The sequence below is a fragment of the Halichoerus grypus genome, chromosome 5, assembly GCF_964656455.1.
Source record: "Halichoerus grypus chromosome 5, mHalGry1.hap1.1, whole genome shotgun sequence".
Lineage (NCBI taxonomy): Eukaryota > Metazoa > Chordata > Mammalia > Carnivora > Phocidae > Halichoerus > Halichoerus grypus.
In genome coordinates, this window is record NC_135716.1 from 186,550,347 (window position 1) to 186,563,952 (window position 13,606).

The window sequence follows — 13,606 nt, forward strand, 5'->3', positions numbered from 1 at the left end:
GGCTCTGTCCACCCTGGGCCACAGCGACGCAGCCTGGACAGCAGAGGCGGGGGTGAGCTCTGCCCCTCGTCAGACCCAAGCAGGGCCAAGGAGGTCTCCGTGGCCCATGAGCTTGGGCGGGGGGAAGAGGCCCAGCCCAGCCCAAGCCCCAGAGGCAGGGGCACCCACGGGTGGCTGACCCCACAAGCACCTGCCTGGGAGCTCTGGCAGTGTGGACTGAGGGAGGACGTGCAGAGCCCTGGATCTCACAGCAGATGGGCACAGAGGGCCTGGTCACCAGAAGTGCAGGGTGCGAGTCCACTCAGCTAAGCAAGGGCTCCCCGCCCCTACTCTGCCTGATTGAGCAGAAAGAACCGGGCCTGGGGGCAGGGCTTCCTCTCAGCCCGGGTCAGGGCCATCCCAGCCTCCTGGAGCTTAGATCTTTCCCTTCAAAAGCTAGGGCGGCTCCTGCCAGGACAAAGTGAGGAGGGGCACGTGAGGGGCTGGGCACACCTGGGCCTGGCAGCATTTCAATTTGTGTGATCATTTAAAATGCATTTTATTAAACTTAGCAAATACTGTGTAAGTACCCGTCCCCAAAGGGGGTATTGTGGTTGGCTTCTGCGTTCTCTCCCTCTCCCTGCTCCCTCCTTCTCCCTTCCTTTTCCCTTTATTCCCCCCATGCCATCTGCTCTGCCCCCACCATCGTATGGGCACCTCTGCTGTCCTGAGCACTGGGGACACTTGGGAGTGAGCCCTCGGTGGGGCCCAGGACCTCCCTGTAGGCTGTGCCAGTCTCAGGGACAAGTTGGGGTGGGGAATTCACCCCCAAATCTTGACAGCTGAATGCAAAGTTTCCTTTCTCACGCATGGCATGCCTAATGTGAGCTGTGGGCGGGTCCTGGTTCATCAGGATCTCTGGCACAGGACCCCTGCCCTACGTGGTAAGAGTGGACTTGATAATCGTGCACGGTGACCTACCTAGCCCCCAGGGGCAGTGGTCAGGGAGCATCTCCCTGGAAAGGGCCTTCACGAAGTGACGGAGGTGTCCTGCCAGGAGTGTCAGCATGACCTGGGGACATGCAGGGGAGGGGGGACGGGGGGACCTCAGTGGGTGCTGAGGGGGACAAGGCACCAGCAGGGGCCAGCTCTGCCCTCTGGGCGGCTCCCTTGCAGAGGTGCCTGATCCAGGTGGGGTTCCGGCCCGTGCTGCCCGGCAAGCTGATCCACCAGGAAGCCTCCCAGGCCCTGACCAAACCAGTGGAGGTAAAATTGGTGCATGGGGACTCCCAAGAGGAGGGGCGTGGGGACACAGAGCAGGGGCTGTGGCTTCCTGCACCCCCCCCCCCAGGCTCCAGGGGGCCAGGCCGAGTGCCTTCAGCAGTGCTGGGTGGACTTTGTGGAGCATGATGGGTGTCAGCTTTCAGAGCGTCTCCTCCTCCAGGCAGCATCACCAGGCAGCCGAGGTCCCTGGGGGGCGTTCCCGTGAGAAGCAGGTGGAGCTTTAACGGAAGGAGAGCAGATAAAATGGCAAAGGGGCCCATGACCCTCAGCAAGTGTGGCTTCTTAACAACCATGAAGCCCGTGAAAACGGCCTCACAAATGTAAACGTGAAAGAAGGGAGGGGCGCCTGGGTGGCTCAGATGGTTGAGCGTCTGCCTTCGGCTCAGGCCCTGATCCCGGGTCCTGGGATCGAGTCCCGCATCGGGCTCCTTGCTCAGGGGGGAGTCTGCTTCTCCCTCTCCCTCTGAACCCCCCCATTCTCTCTTGTGTGCTCTATCTCAAATAAATAAAATCTTAATAAATAAGTAAATAAATAAAACAAAAATATTTCTTAAAAAGAAAGAAGGGCAGCGTCAGCCCAGGGATAAAGCCCAGCAAGCGTCAGGCCCGCTGCCCCTGCCAGCCGCAGAGGCAGCAGCCCGTGGGCTCCTGCGGGGAGAGGGAGTCCCACGGACCCACACAGAGCTGTGCAGTCCCACGGCCTAGAGTGCTGGGGACGCAGAGGGACGCGAAGCACACTTTTCCAGCGTCTGGCCCACACGGGGAAGCACTTGTCCTCCTGCAGTGAGGCGTGGGGGGAGGCACCCAGGAAGGAGGACCCTGGTCCCAGGCGAATCCCCCCCTCTGTTGCCTGTTTTCCCACTGGTGAAGGCAAACGCTGGGGTCGGTGCACAGGTCCATGGGGGTCTCTGGACACTCAGCTGCCTGTTGCACCTTCGGTCAGTCTTCCGGAGGAAGCCACTTGCTGCTTGGGTCCCCGTCCACTCCAAGCCCACGGCCCTGGGGCCCCTGCACGGGGCAGTGTGCCCAGGCGTGCGCTGGCGGCCAGCAGCTGGCGAGGGGCGGCCACAGTGCCCACGGGGCTGAGCAGAGCTGGCCTCTCCGCACCCCAGCTCCGCAAGGACACAGCCACCCAGAGGAAGGACCTAAGGAAACAGTCCTTCTCCACGCTGCGGCTGCAGAACCAAGACCGACTGCTCCGGACCTCGACCACCCCGACTGCAGAGCTGTGTGAGCAGGACTTCAAGTTCAGGTAAGCCCAAGAGAAGACCACCCTGCCACCTCCCTCTGCGCCCATATGACGAGACCCTGTCCTGACTCCCACGGAGACTTTCCCCCACAGGCTGCCTGGGACAGAGCTGTTTTGAGCCATGTGGCTGGAAGTCCAGGGCTGGGCTGGCTTCAGGCACAGTTGAATCCAGGCGCTGCCTCGAGGGCTCTTCAGCTCTGACTTCCTGGGCATCTGCCCACCCCATTCCCATGGGCCTCGTGTCCCTATGCACAGCCTCACACCATGGGCTGGGGAGACCCTGCTGCCCCTCACTCCCGTATTCCCAGCTCAGCAACCCCAGCCTCCCCAGGTACAAAAGGAGGCCAGGAGAGCTCTGAGGGGCTTGTGTCACTTGCCCATCCTAGACCCTTGCCTGAGGCCCCAGGAACACAGCCCTCTTGTTAAGTGCCTGACCAGGACCCTGGGGTAGGAGGAGGCCCCATAGGAACCAGGGAAGGGTAGGACAGCCACAGCCTGGGGCCCCTTCCCACTCTGGTCCAGGGCCCTGGGGAGCAGGTGTGGCCTTGTGCCCCCCCCCCCACTGCCCCAGGAGAGCATGGCCAGGCCTCCCATCTGCTACCCCAGGAGTGTGAGTGCATGCTGCTGCGTCATTCCAGCTCCGACGAGTACCAGGCTGCCCAGGCCACCCTGGCCAGATCTTTCCAGGGGAAGTTTGACAAGTTTGTGGTTCCCTGTGTCGTTGCCAGTGGTGACCCCAAAGACAGGAAGGGGACAGAACCCCTGAGCTTCAGGTGCGGTGCTCTGGCGGGAGGGAGGGGGTGTCTTCCAGAAAGTCACCGTCCCTCCTGTGCTACCAACCCAGATCTGGGGCCCCGGAGGGAAGGGCACAGTGGCTGGAGTGGGCAGGACAAGGGCGGGGAGGGGGGGCACAGCGCCATCAGCACGCCCTCCCCCTCCCAGTCCTCACAACACCCTGTACCTGGAGCTGTGGTGTCCGGCGGTGGCGCCGTCCATCGTGGTGACCTCCGACAGAGGCAGAACCATCTCCAACTTCGGTGACATCGCTGTAGGTGAGCCTTGACTGGGCCCAGCCCCCCATGCACACCCCCCCCCAGAGGCTGAGCCCCCCTACGGTCACTGCCTGGGTTCCCACACGCCACTCCTGGGCCTAGGGCTACAGCCTGATTCCACCTTCCCATTTCAGGACACCGCGGCATAAAAAAGGTCTCCATCCAGAACATTTCCCTGGAGGATCTTGCTGTATCCTTGTCCGCACCCAGCCCAGGCAGCCCACAGGGACGGGACAGGAGCTGGCGGGGGGCTGCAGTCCTGCCCTGGCCACCTCTCCTTGACACTGGGCCCTCAGGTGGAGTTCTCCATGCTAAACCCCAATGGCCCCTTCGTCCTGCTGAACCCCATCAGCAAGCTGCTTGCTGGCGAGACCCACGTCCTGACACTGTCCTTCTCTCCCCACGAGAGCATCCTGGTGAGTCCCAGGCCCACTTTACGCCATGCTGCAGCCCGCATGCTCGGGCCCCCGGGGGCGGCCGGTCCCCCTAGGCCCTCACCTCTGAGGCAAGCAGGAGGCGGCCACAGAGCTCAGAGCAGTGTCGGCTCCAGCCTGCCCCGACCCACTTGCTCCCAGCAGAGCTCCAGCACGTGCCTCTGGCAGACGTCTGCCCCATGCTAATGGACGTGGTCTCTGTCCGTAGGCCCAAGAGACACTGGACATCATCACCAAGAGAGGCAAACTCTCCCTGACCCTCCTGGGCACCGGCGTGGCGCCCATGATCACGTGCTCCATTGAAGGGGACACTCTGGACATGGGTTATGTGATTGCCAGAGAGTCTGTGTCCTCAAGCTTCAAGGTGAAGCACATCACAGGGGGCCTGGTGCCTACCCTGGTCTCCTGGGAGGGGGCTCCACCCGGGGAGGGATCCAGGCCTTGGTAGGGGAGCCAGGGGAGGTGCAGGCCACCCCCACCTGAGCCACCCCACCCTCCAGCAGCTGCCACCTCCACTACCCTGTCCAGCACCCCTCCCTCCACTCCTCACCTGCTCTGCCTCAGTGCTCCCTGTCTTCCTGCTCAGGGCCTTGGCAGGAGCCATCCCATCTGGGATGAGGAGGAGCTCAGCTCAGGCGCTGCTGTGGGGGGTGGGGCGTGGTTACAGATGTGTCTGGCAAGGTCACACTGCCCTGTGGCCTCTCGCCACCTGCCGGAGGGCAGGCCTAGCTCCCCATGCTTCTCCGATGTCTAAGGGACTCACCAGCCTTGGGATCAAGCAACCAACAGGACACCTGCTTAGTCCACTGGCTTAGGTCGGGACCTGGCACTGAGCCCAGAACAGGGATTCCCTGAAGTGTCTCACTGAGGAGGGGGCACTCTCAGGAGAAGGGGGTGAGGGCAGGGGAGAGATTGGGGCAAGGATGCTGGTTCAGCTGAAGGCTAGCCTGAGCCTGACAACGGAGGGAGCTCTGGAGGACAGAGGGCACCGCGGAGCTGCCCCACCTTGAGGCACAGTGGATTCGACCCACCAGCCTGGAAAGGGGGGGTAGCGTGAGGCTGGACGAGATGAACCAATAGCTCAATAAAGTGCAGTGAGCGCAAGGTGAAAATGATTGGACAGGAGAGCGACTGGACACCCAGCGAGGCGTGACTCCCCCTGGGGGAGAGCAAGCTGAGACCCCCTTTGCAGCAGCCTGCATGTGGGCAACAAGATGGTAGCCTGCTGAGGGTCGCCTATCCTCACAGCTGCAGAACTGCTCCGCGCTGCCCATCCAGTTCTCCCTGCAGCTGGACAGCCTCTCCCGCTCCAGGAGCGAAGACCAGCAGCGGCTGCCGCAGTTCCTGGCCTCTCGGGCCCGGAGGACTGAAGTAGTGGGTGAGCTGGCCCACGGAGGCAAGGGACCACTGCTGGGGACGGCCGTCGGGGCAAGGCCGAGGGAGGTGGGAGCTGAGCCGCGGGCGGCGGGCAGGGGTGGGGCCCGGGGCAGGGGTGCCGGCAGCAGATTGGTGGGGGGCCAGGGGCTCTGGCTGAGCAGGGACGCCGCCTGGCCCACAGGCACTCAGAACAACAGCGGCCAGAGCGTGTTCAGCGTGATCCCGGTCAAGGGCATCATGGACCCAGGCAAGGCGCAGGACTTCACCGTGACCTTCAGCCCAGACCACGAGAGCCTGTACTTTTCCGACAGGCTGCAGGTCATGCTCTTCGAGAAGGTGTGGCTCCACCAGCCCAGCCTCGACCCCTTCCCTCGTGTCCAGGGCCCTCCCGGCCTTCCCCACCTGCCCTACTGGTGGCTCCGTGCCAGGGGTGTAGCCAGCTGGAGAGGCCACTGTCCCAGGTCCCATGGGCCCACACCCTCCTGGAGCCCCGGGCACGGGTCGCAGGACAATGCTATATGCTCCTTGTCCCCAGAAACTGTCCCACCAGATCCTTCTGAAGGGCGCGGCCCGCGAGCACATGATGTTCGTGGAGGGCGGAGACCCCCTGGACGTGCCTGTGGAGTCCCTGACTGTGATCCCCACCTACGACCCTGAGCGCAGAGAGGGTGAGCCCTGGGGGGGTGGGCTCGGTGCAGTAAGAGGCCCCCTCCTACTGCCCACCTGCACCCTTAGGCCTAGGAAGCCGGAAGGGTAGCGTGGTCATTCCTGGCCCAAAGGGTGGGGTCATGCTAAAGAGAGCTTTCCTGAGGACCAGCTGACCCTAGGCAGCTCCCCACTCGCTGGGTGGCAGCCCCACCCCACCCCATTGGCCCCAGCCGGGTGCTCTCTCTTCAGAAGCGGAGGAGCCAAAGCCCATCCTGGTGACCCTGGATTACATCCAGTTAGACACAGAAACACCGGCCCCACCTGCCACCCGAGAGCTGCGGGTGGGCTGCATCCGGACCACCCAGCTGTCCCCAAAGAAGGTGACCACAGCACTGCCCAGGCCCACCCAGCCCCTCTGCAGCACCCCTGCCTGGACGGCCTGGGCCCCTCCCGGCCTTGCCCCTTGATTGATACGGGGTGGGCAGCCTGCTGGTCAGGGCTGAGAGGGCGGGTGGCGTCAGCCCCCTCGACCCCAGTCCCACTGCCTCCTGGGAGCTGTGCCTGGCCCGCCAGCCCTATGAGCAGCTCCAGTGTCCCGCAGACCGTCGAGTTCAGCCTGGACAGCGGCACGTCTCTGCAGCACAAGGGCTTCACCGTCGAGCCCTCCAGGGGCTCCGTGGAGCGTGGCCAGACCAAGACCATCAGCATCTCCTGGATGCCACCTGCCGATTTTGATGTAGGTGCCACACACTCTGGCCAGGAAGCCCTGCAAAAGCCAAAGGCTGGCGGGATGACACCCCTGCCCCACCCAGGGAGGGGGCTGCTGGGTAGGCCCTGGGCAGGTGAGGCGGGCAGTGGGCCAGAAGACAACACATGTGTCTGCTGGGCCAGTTGGCTGAGGGTCTCCTTCCTTCCTCCCCCTCCCATTCCAGCCAGATCACCCACTCATGGTGTCAGCCCTGCTGCAGCTCAAGGGGGACGTGAAGGAGACTTACAAGGTCCTCTTTGTGGCCCAGGTGGTGACCGGCCCCTGAGGCCACAGGAGTCTCTCCACAGAGCCCCCTCAAACCCTCCTGTTCACCCTTGAAGCCCTCCCCTAGTCTGTAAACCAGGCCAAACCACCCACAGGCCTGGGACCTGGGCATCTGCTGCTGGGCAGGTTCCAATGTGCAGACCCCTGTGTTGCCCCAGGGCCAGGGCACCCCAGCCCCACAGGCATGGCCACTTCCTGCTGCCTCAGACCCAGTGAGTCCAGAGGCCCAAGAGCACCCCTTCCCTGGCCCCACTCAGAACCAGCAATAAGGCTAGTCCTACCCACAACCTACTCTTACTCTGAGCCCCTCAGAACCCCCAGCCCCACCCGTAGCCACCTGCCCAGCCTTTAGAAGTCCTGGTGGGGGGAAGAGCTGCCCCCACAGGTCTGTCAATAAACCTTCTGGCCTTCTTCATACAGGCCTGAAGTGTGGGATGCGCACAAAATCAGAGATGGACACAGAGCCCTGGGGGGGGGGCAGCACGCTGCCTCTGAACCCCCCACACCCACACACACAAACCAGTCCATAAACAATGAACTCTGCCTCTCTGGAGGGTGGGTGCCTGGATCATTGGGGTAACCGCTAGCAAGGCAGGGTGCTGGGAATACAGGCTGGAGTTGAGACAGGCCCAGACCCAGTGAGGCCCTGCAAAGATGAAGAAGGGGACAGGAGGCTCCAAAGCCAGGGGGACCCCTTAGGATTCTCTGCCCCTCCGAAGTTTCAGGATCCCTGATGACCCCAAGGAAGGAGGGAACAAATGTGGGGGACTCATGCTCAGGGCCTCCCTCAGTGTCTAGCTGGGGTCCAGGGTGAGGCCCAGAGCATGAGTTTTATTTTCCATTTTTCTGGACAGAGTCCAGGCTCAGCCTTCTGGGCTCCAACGGGTCCTTCAAGGTAGAAGCCCCCACAGGCCACACAACACTCCTTGGAGCTCAAAATGTGCCCTTGCCCCAGCCCCTGCCTTCCGGAGAGTGCTGGCTGGACACTGTCCCCACAGAGCGCATCCAGTCTGGCCCCTCTGTACACAGCCTGCCCAGCCCACCAACCCTAGTGCCCTGCCTGCCAACAGGAGAGCACATGCAACTTGCCCTAGCAAGAATGGAGGCTGTGATGCATCTGGAGGCTTCCCTGGGCACAGGCTTCAGGACACCAGCCTGGAACCACCTATCCTAACCCCAGTTCCTTGGTGCCCTTCATGGCTGGAAGCCTGTCATATCCCTAACCTGAGGCCAGTGACGGTGACTCTACAGTGGAGTTCTGCAGGACTTCTGTCTGTGCCCTCCTGGGGCTGACCAGCCATAGCCCAAGCCACTTTCTCACCAGATGAGAGGAGAAGGCAGGCTCCAGCAGCCCAGGCCAAACCCAGGCCCCAGGAGGAGGTGCTCCCTGAAGGGCACGGTCCCTGCCTCCTCTTCTGACTGGTGGGCAAGAGGGGCAGGCCACTCTTCTAAACCCTGGCCTCAATCTCCTGCTAACAGGCCCTGGTACTCACTGGCCAAGGCCCTGCCTGAACTCCTGTGCACTGGCTGGACTTCTGTCCATCCTCCTCCCTTCCATCCAGTGAAGGGCAAGAGGGAGGAGGAGGAAGGATGGCCAGCAGCCAAGCTCAGCCAGCCTGGCTGGAGCAAGGTGGGCAGGAGGGGCCCTGGGGTGCCATGGCACAGCCTGGAGGTGCAGAACAGCTTCGGGGCAAAGCCCGGGCCAAGATCAAGTGAGATCAAAAAGCAGGTGCCTGGCAGATCCAGGCAGGAGAGCCAAGCCCAGGAGGTCCTTCCAATGGGGGAGACTCATGGACAGTATATCCTGAATGCAATTAAGAAAGACAGGTCAGGGCACCTAGGGTGGCTCAGTCGATTAAGTGACCGATTCTCTGATTTCAGCTCAGGTCATGATCCCAGGGTCCTGGGATCAAGTCCCAAGTTGGGCTCCCTGCTCATCTGGGAGTCTGTTTCTCCCTCTCCCACTGCCCCTCCTCTTCCCCCCCCCCATGTGCTCTCTTACTCCTGCCCTCTCTCTCTCAAATAAATAAATAAAATCTTTAAAAAAAGAGAAAGAAAGAGGAAGGGAGGGAGGGAGGAAGGAAGGGAAGAAGGAAGGGAGGGAGGAAGGAAGCGGGGGAGGAAGGGAGAAAGGTCAGGGGAGCCTGGGTGGCTCAGTTGGTTAAGACACTGACTCTCTGATTTCTGCTCAGGTCATGATCTCAGGGTCGTGGGATTGAGCCCTGCCTCAGGCTCCAAGCTCACAGGGAGTCAGTTTCTCTCCCTCTCCCTCTGGCCCACCCCCTGCTCATGCTCACTCTCTCTCTCTCTAAAATAGATGAATAAATCTTTTAAAAAAGAAAGAAAAGACAGGTCAAGGGTAGCTGCTCCTCCCACTCCCCAGACAAGCCTGATCACCCTGCACCTTGCAGTGCGGACCACCTCCCTTAGCCTGACCACCAGATGGTGGAGTAGAGGCCGGAGGGAACCTAACAGTACCACTAGCCTGGTGAGAAGAGCGGTCAGGTGGAAGAAATGGCCCCCAGGCTTTCCTGGCAGAACGGACAGCAGGCATTCTGTGACCCCCAGCCCGGAGACCACAGAGGCCACACGCCCTACGTTGGGCATGTCTTTCAAGGCGCAGTGCTCTGGAAACGTGGTTAGGTCCCAGGACGCCGCAGGGGCCTGGGGCCACGCTCAGATTCCCGCTGAGCCTGCCCCTGGCCAGCCCCAGGCAGTGAGCGCCCGCAGCGTGAGAGCAAAATAAACGTCCTTGAACAACACGCCGGGAACACCCCAGAATCTTGGCTCTTGCAACCCTTTACCTTGCGCGCCGCGGTGTGTGCGAGAGTCGCCACATTTGTCCCGGCCGCCCCCTCCGGGGCCACACCCTGTGCAGCCGCGGCCACAACAGGGGTCGCCCGGCCCACACCGAGCCTGACTGCAGGACAGGCCTGGCCCGGCCGGGATGGGGCTTCTGCGCCCGGGCGGAGGGCAAGACCCCCCTCCCTCCGCCCCGACAGCCCAGGTTCGCAGGCCCCGGGGACCAGCGTGGCGGGCGGGGCCGTGAGGCGGGGCTCGATTTGGGCGTGGCTTCGAGAGGCGGTGCCTCTGGCGGGCGGGGCTTGGGGCCAGGGGATCGGGGGTGCGGCCGCGGGACAGGCCTCCGGCGGGCGGGGGCACTGGGGCGTGGCTACGCGTCTCGGGGGCGGGGCCTGCGCGGGGCGGGGCCTCCATAAAGCGGCGCGGCCGGCGGGCCCCCGCTCCCCGTCCGCGCCGAGCATGGTGGTGGGGGCGCCGGCCTCCCGGGCGCTTCTACTGCTGCCGCCGCTCCTGCCGCTGCCGCAGGTGGGTGGCCGGCGCTCGGCTCGGGCACCGCGGGGCGGGTCTGCGCTCGGCGCGCCCCGGCCCGGGCTCACCCCTGTCCCCACAGGTGGCGCTGGGCTTCGCGGACGGCAGCTGCGACCCGTCGGACCTGTAAGTCAGGGGGGTGGGAGCCGGGGCCTGGCCCCGCCCTGTGGGGGAGGCTCGGGCGGGGCCGTCGGCCCGGAGGATGCCCCGCCTGCTCCACGTGTCGCCGTCCCCGCAGGTGCCCGCCCCAGGCCCGCTGGAGCAGCCTGTGGCACGTGGGGTAAGTGCAGGCCGCCGCGTTCTCCCCCGGCCAGGCCCACCAGACCCCCACCCCTCCTGGCTCACGGATGAGGAGTCGCCAGCGCTGTCCCCTTCCGGGCGCTGATAGGAAGGCGCTGGGGCCCTCAGCAGCCTCCCAGGCTGGCCCCTGCTTCCTGCCCTCAGCACCAGGGCGGCCTCTCTTGTGGGCCCTGCCCCAGTTCGGGACTGCTCTGGGCACGCAGGCCCTTGGCAGGACTTCCCTTCATAGCTCGCTTGCCCACTTCCCAGCCCCTCCTTCCTCACCCCTGCAGGAGGCCCCTGTGGACATGGTCATTGGTCTGGGCACAGGATTGTGCGGATGGCCTGGGACGGTGTGTCCTGGGAGTGAGCCCAAGGCACTTGTGGCCAGCCCTGGAGAGAGCCAGGACAGGCCCGGCAGCAGGATGCCAGGACGGCGAGCTCCTCGGGCCCAGCTCTGGCCTGGAAGGAGGTCTCCGGCCTGGAGAGACATTCTCTGGTTTTCTTTGGTCCTGCCCATTGTCCTGTCTTGGGTGGTGCCCAGCGGCCTGGGGTCAGTCCAGTGGTAGGGTCTCGCTCCTCCCTGCACAGGCTTATCTTACTCGCTGTCCTTCTGCTGCTGCTGTGTGGGGTCACAGCCAGCTGTGTCCGGTTCTGCTGCCTCCGGAAACGGGTACACAGCCAGCCGCACCTGCCACCAACACCTCAGCCTTGTGACCTGACGGTCAGCCCTATGGATAGTGACAGCCCAGTGCACAGCACAGTGACTTGTGAGTGCCTGCAGACCTCACCTGTTGGCTTGCCTGCCTGCAGGGCGGAGTGGGGGGCAGGTGAGAGCAGACTCATCCCCACAAACCCGCTCTGGTTCCCTGCAGCTTACAGCTCTGTGCAGTACCCGCTGGGCATGCGGCTGCCCCTTCCCTTTGGGGAGCTGGACCTCGACTCCATGACCCCTCCTGCCTACAGCCTGTATGCCCCTGAGCTGCCACCCTCCTATGAAGAGGCTGTCAAGATGGCCAAACCCAGCCAGGAAGAGCCACCCCCCTCTTAGTAACCCAGTCCTCTCCCTGGGGCCTGAGGCCTAGAGATACCGGCGGGGCTCCAGGAGCCAGGCACCAATGCCCAACCCCCCTGGCTAGAGCCCTGGTGCCCCTCAAGGGCAGAGGAAAACTCTCTTGAACCTCCCAATTCTGCCAGCTACCCTGTGCTCAGAGGGGACTGGCGCAAGGCCACTCGCAGCCAGGGACCCCCCCAGCACACCCCTGCCATCCGTCCCCAGGGAAGGCCAGCCCCCCAGCACACTGCCGCAGCCCCGGCCTTGCTGCTGTGTAACGCCAGGCAGCCCAGCCAGCTGGCCCTGTGTCGAGCACGCACATGCCCCCACACACACAGGCCGCTTCATTCGGCCCTGACCCCACGGGCCTAAGCCTCAGGGCTCGGGGCTGGCTGTGACACCCCCAGCTTTTTGGAGAGAGAATAAAGTTTGTACCTAAGTGATCTCCATCTGTAGGAAAAGGCTCTGGGAGGGGCCTGTGGGTAGCCCCCCCCCCCCCCCCCAGTGCGGGCAGAAGGGCAAGTGGTAGTCTTCGACCTGCCCCCGATCTGGCTTTCAGGCTGGTGTCCAGAGCCCAGAGCCGAGCAGTGGGTGGTGTCAGATGTCACAGCAGGAGTGACGGGCCATGTGCCGTGGCTGCCCTAGGAAAACCCTCTCCTTTCTCCAGTCCCAGATCTTTGCCAGCCTTTCTGGGCTAGGTAGGAACACACAGTAGTCTGGCAGGAGCGTTTATTGGCCAGAGGTGGGGGTGGGTGGGGTGGGCGGTGCTGTGGGGGCAGCCGCAAGCAGTGGCCTTCTTCGGGCAGGCCTCCCGTGGCCACAGCACCTGCTCCTACTGGACCAGCTTGAAGGACTCTCCGGTCATCATGGCCACAAACTCTGGGAGCAGAAGGACAGGTCAGCCACCAGCCTGGCCCAGCCACCCGGCTCCCAGGCCCGTCCCTCACTCACCCTCGTAGTCAATGGTCCCATCCCCGTCCTTGTCAGCCTCCTTCATCATCTGCTCGGCCTCTGCCTCATTGAGGGGCTCACCTGCGTTCATGAGCACGTACCTGCGGGGCCCCCACGCTGAGTGGCAGCGCATAGGGTTCTGGCCCTCGCCCACCCCCTCCCCAGCTCCAGGCCCTACTTGAGCGTGTCCCAGTCGATGTAGCCCTTGCCCTCCTTGTCGAAGACACGGAACGCTGCCCTCAGCTCGCCCTCCTGGTTCTGGGCCTTCTCCCAGTAAATCCCCATCAGGGCCAGGAAGCTGTCACAGTTGAAGAATCCTTTGTCTGCAGGGAGCAAGCAGCAGGGTGGGCCGCATGAGGGTGAGCTGGTGCGGCCCTCCCCGCTCACACAGGTGACCCCCCCCAGGACTGCCCCCTGCCTGGCCTCACTGTCTCTGTCCACGTCCTTGGCCATGGAGGCCAGCTCACTCTTGGTGGGATTGATGCCCAGCAGGCTCATGAGCCGCTCCAGCTCTCCAGTCTTCACCTCCCCGTTGCCCTCCTCGTCGAACATCTCAAAGACCCCCTTGTACTCCTGGATCTGCTCGGCTGTCAGGCGCTCCGTCTGCAAGGACCCCGGCCTAGCTTCACCGGGGCCTCCCCTGCCCCCCAGTCCAAGGGAGGGTGGGGGCCCCAGCCTAGCTTCACCGGGGCCTCCCCTGCCCCTCAGTCCAAGGGAGGGTGGGGGCCCCAGCCTAGCTTCACCGGGGCCTCCCCTGCCCCTCAGTCCAAGGGAGGGTGGGGGCCCCAGCCTAGCTTCACCGGGGCCTCCTCTGCCCCTCAGTCCAAGGGAGGGTGGAGGCCCCAGCACCCACGGCCCCCCACCCTGTCCATCCACCTGGCAACCCTTCCGGGCCCATGGTTAAGGAAGGGGGCCCCCAGCCCAGAGCAGCTTCCA

At 63.8% G+C, this 13,606-nt stretch overlaps 3 protein-coding genes and 1 long non-coding RNA gene across 4 annotated transcripts in view; 2 read left to right on the forward strand and 2 right to left on the reverse strand.

Annotated features, from left to right (window-relative positions):
• CFAP74 (cilia and flagella associated protein 74) overlaps positions 1-7,733 on the forward strand; it is a 69,567-nt gene extending 61,834 nt beyond the window's left edge. The window contains exons 27-39 of the mRNA XM_078073899.1: positions 1,156-1,254; positions 2,376-2,515; positions 3,151-3,285; positions 3,455-3,564; positions 3,699-3,754; positions 3,861-3,980; positions 4,207-4,362; positions 5,247-5,376; positions 5,557-5,711; positions 5,911-6,043; positions 6,273-6,403; positions 6,625-6,759; positions 6,956-7,733. Coding sequence (XP_077930025.1) covers positions 1,156-1,254; positions 2,376-2,515; positions 3,151-3,285; positions 3,455-3,564; positions 3,699-3,754; positions 3,861-3,980; positions 4,207-4,362; positions 5,247-5,376; positions 5,557-5,711; positions 5,911-6,043; positions 6,273-6,403; positions 6,625-6,759; positions 6,956-7,057 — 1,602 coding nt within the window. The 3' untranslated portion in view covers positions 7,058-7,733. The remainder of the gene's footprint in view (positions 1-1,155; positions 1,255-2,375; positions 2,516-3,150; positions 3,286-3,454; positions 3,565-3,698; positions 3,755-3,860; positions 3,981-4,206; positions 4,363-5,246; positions 5,377-5,556; positions 5,712-5,910; positions 6,044-6,272; positions 6,404-6,624; positions 6,760-6,955) is intronic.
• On the reverse strand, positions 1,196-10,072 carry LOC118534042 (uncharacterized). Its single transcript, XR_004916482.2, has 4 exons — positions 9,861-10,072; positions 4,549-4,636; positions 3,474-3,558; positions 1,196-1,481 (listed from the first exon to the last, which is right to left on the reverse strand). It is a non-coding gene; the product is annotated as an uncharacterized LOC118534042 (long non-coding RNA).
• Positions 10,073-10,256: 184 nt separating this feature from the next.
• TMEM52 (transmembrane protein 52) lies at positions 10,257-12,162 on the forward strand. The gene is made up of 5 exons (XM_078073900.1): positions 10,257-10,383; positions 10,469-10,512; positions 10,625-10,666; positions 11,257-11,435; positions 11,541-12,162. The coding sequence occupies exons 1-5, from the start codon at positions 10,318-10,320 to the stop codon at positions 11,714-11,716; spliced, it is 507 nt and encodes a 168-aa protein (XP_077930026.1). The 5' UTR covers positions 10,257-10,317; the 3' UTR covers positions 11,717-12,162.
• Positions 12,163-12,434: 272 nt separating this feature from the next.
• On the reverse strand, positions 12,435-13,228 carry CALML6 (calmodulin like 6). Its single transcript, XM_036089600.2, has 4 exons — positions 13,099-13,228; positions 12,849-12,993; positions 12,671-12,771; positions 12,435-12,598 (listed from the first exon to the last, which is right to left on the reverse strand). Exons 1-4 carry the CDS (start codon positions 13,220-13,222, stop codon positions 12,552-12,554), a joined length of 417 nt encoding a protein of 138 aa, XP_035945493.2. The 5' UTR covers positions 13,223-13,228; the 3' UTR covers positions 12,435-12,551.
• Between the last annotated feature and the right edge of the window lie 378 nt (positions 13,229-13,606).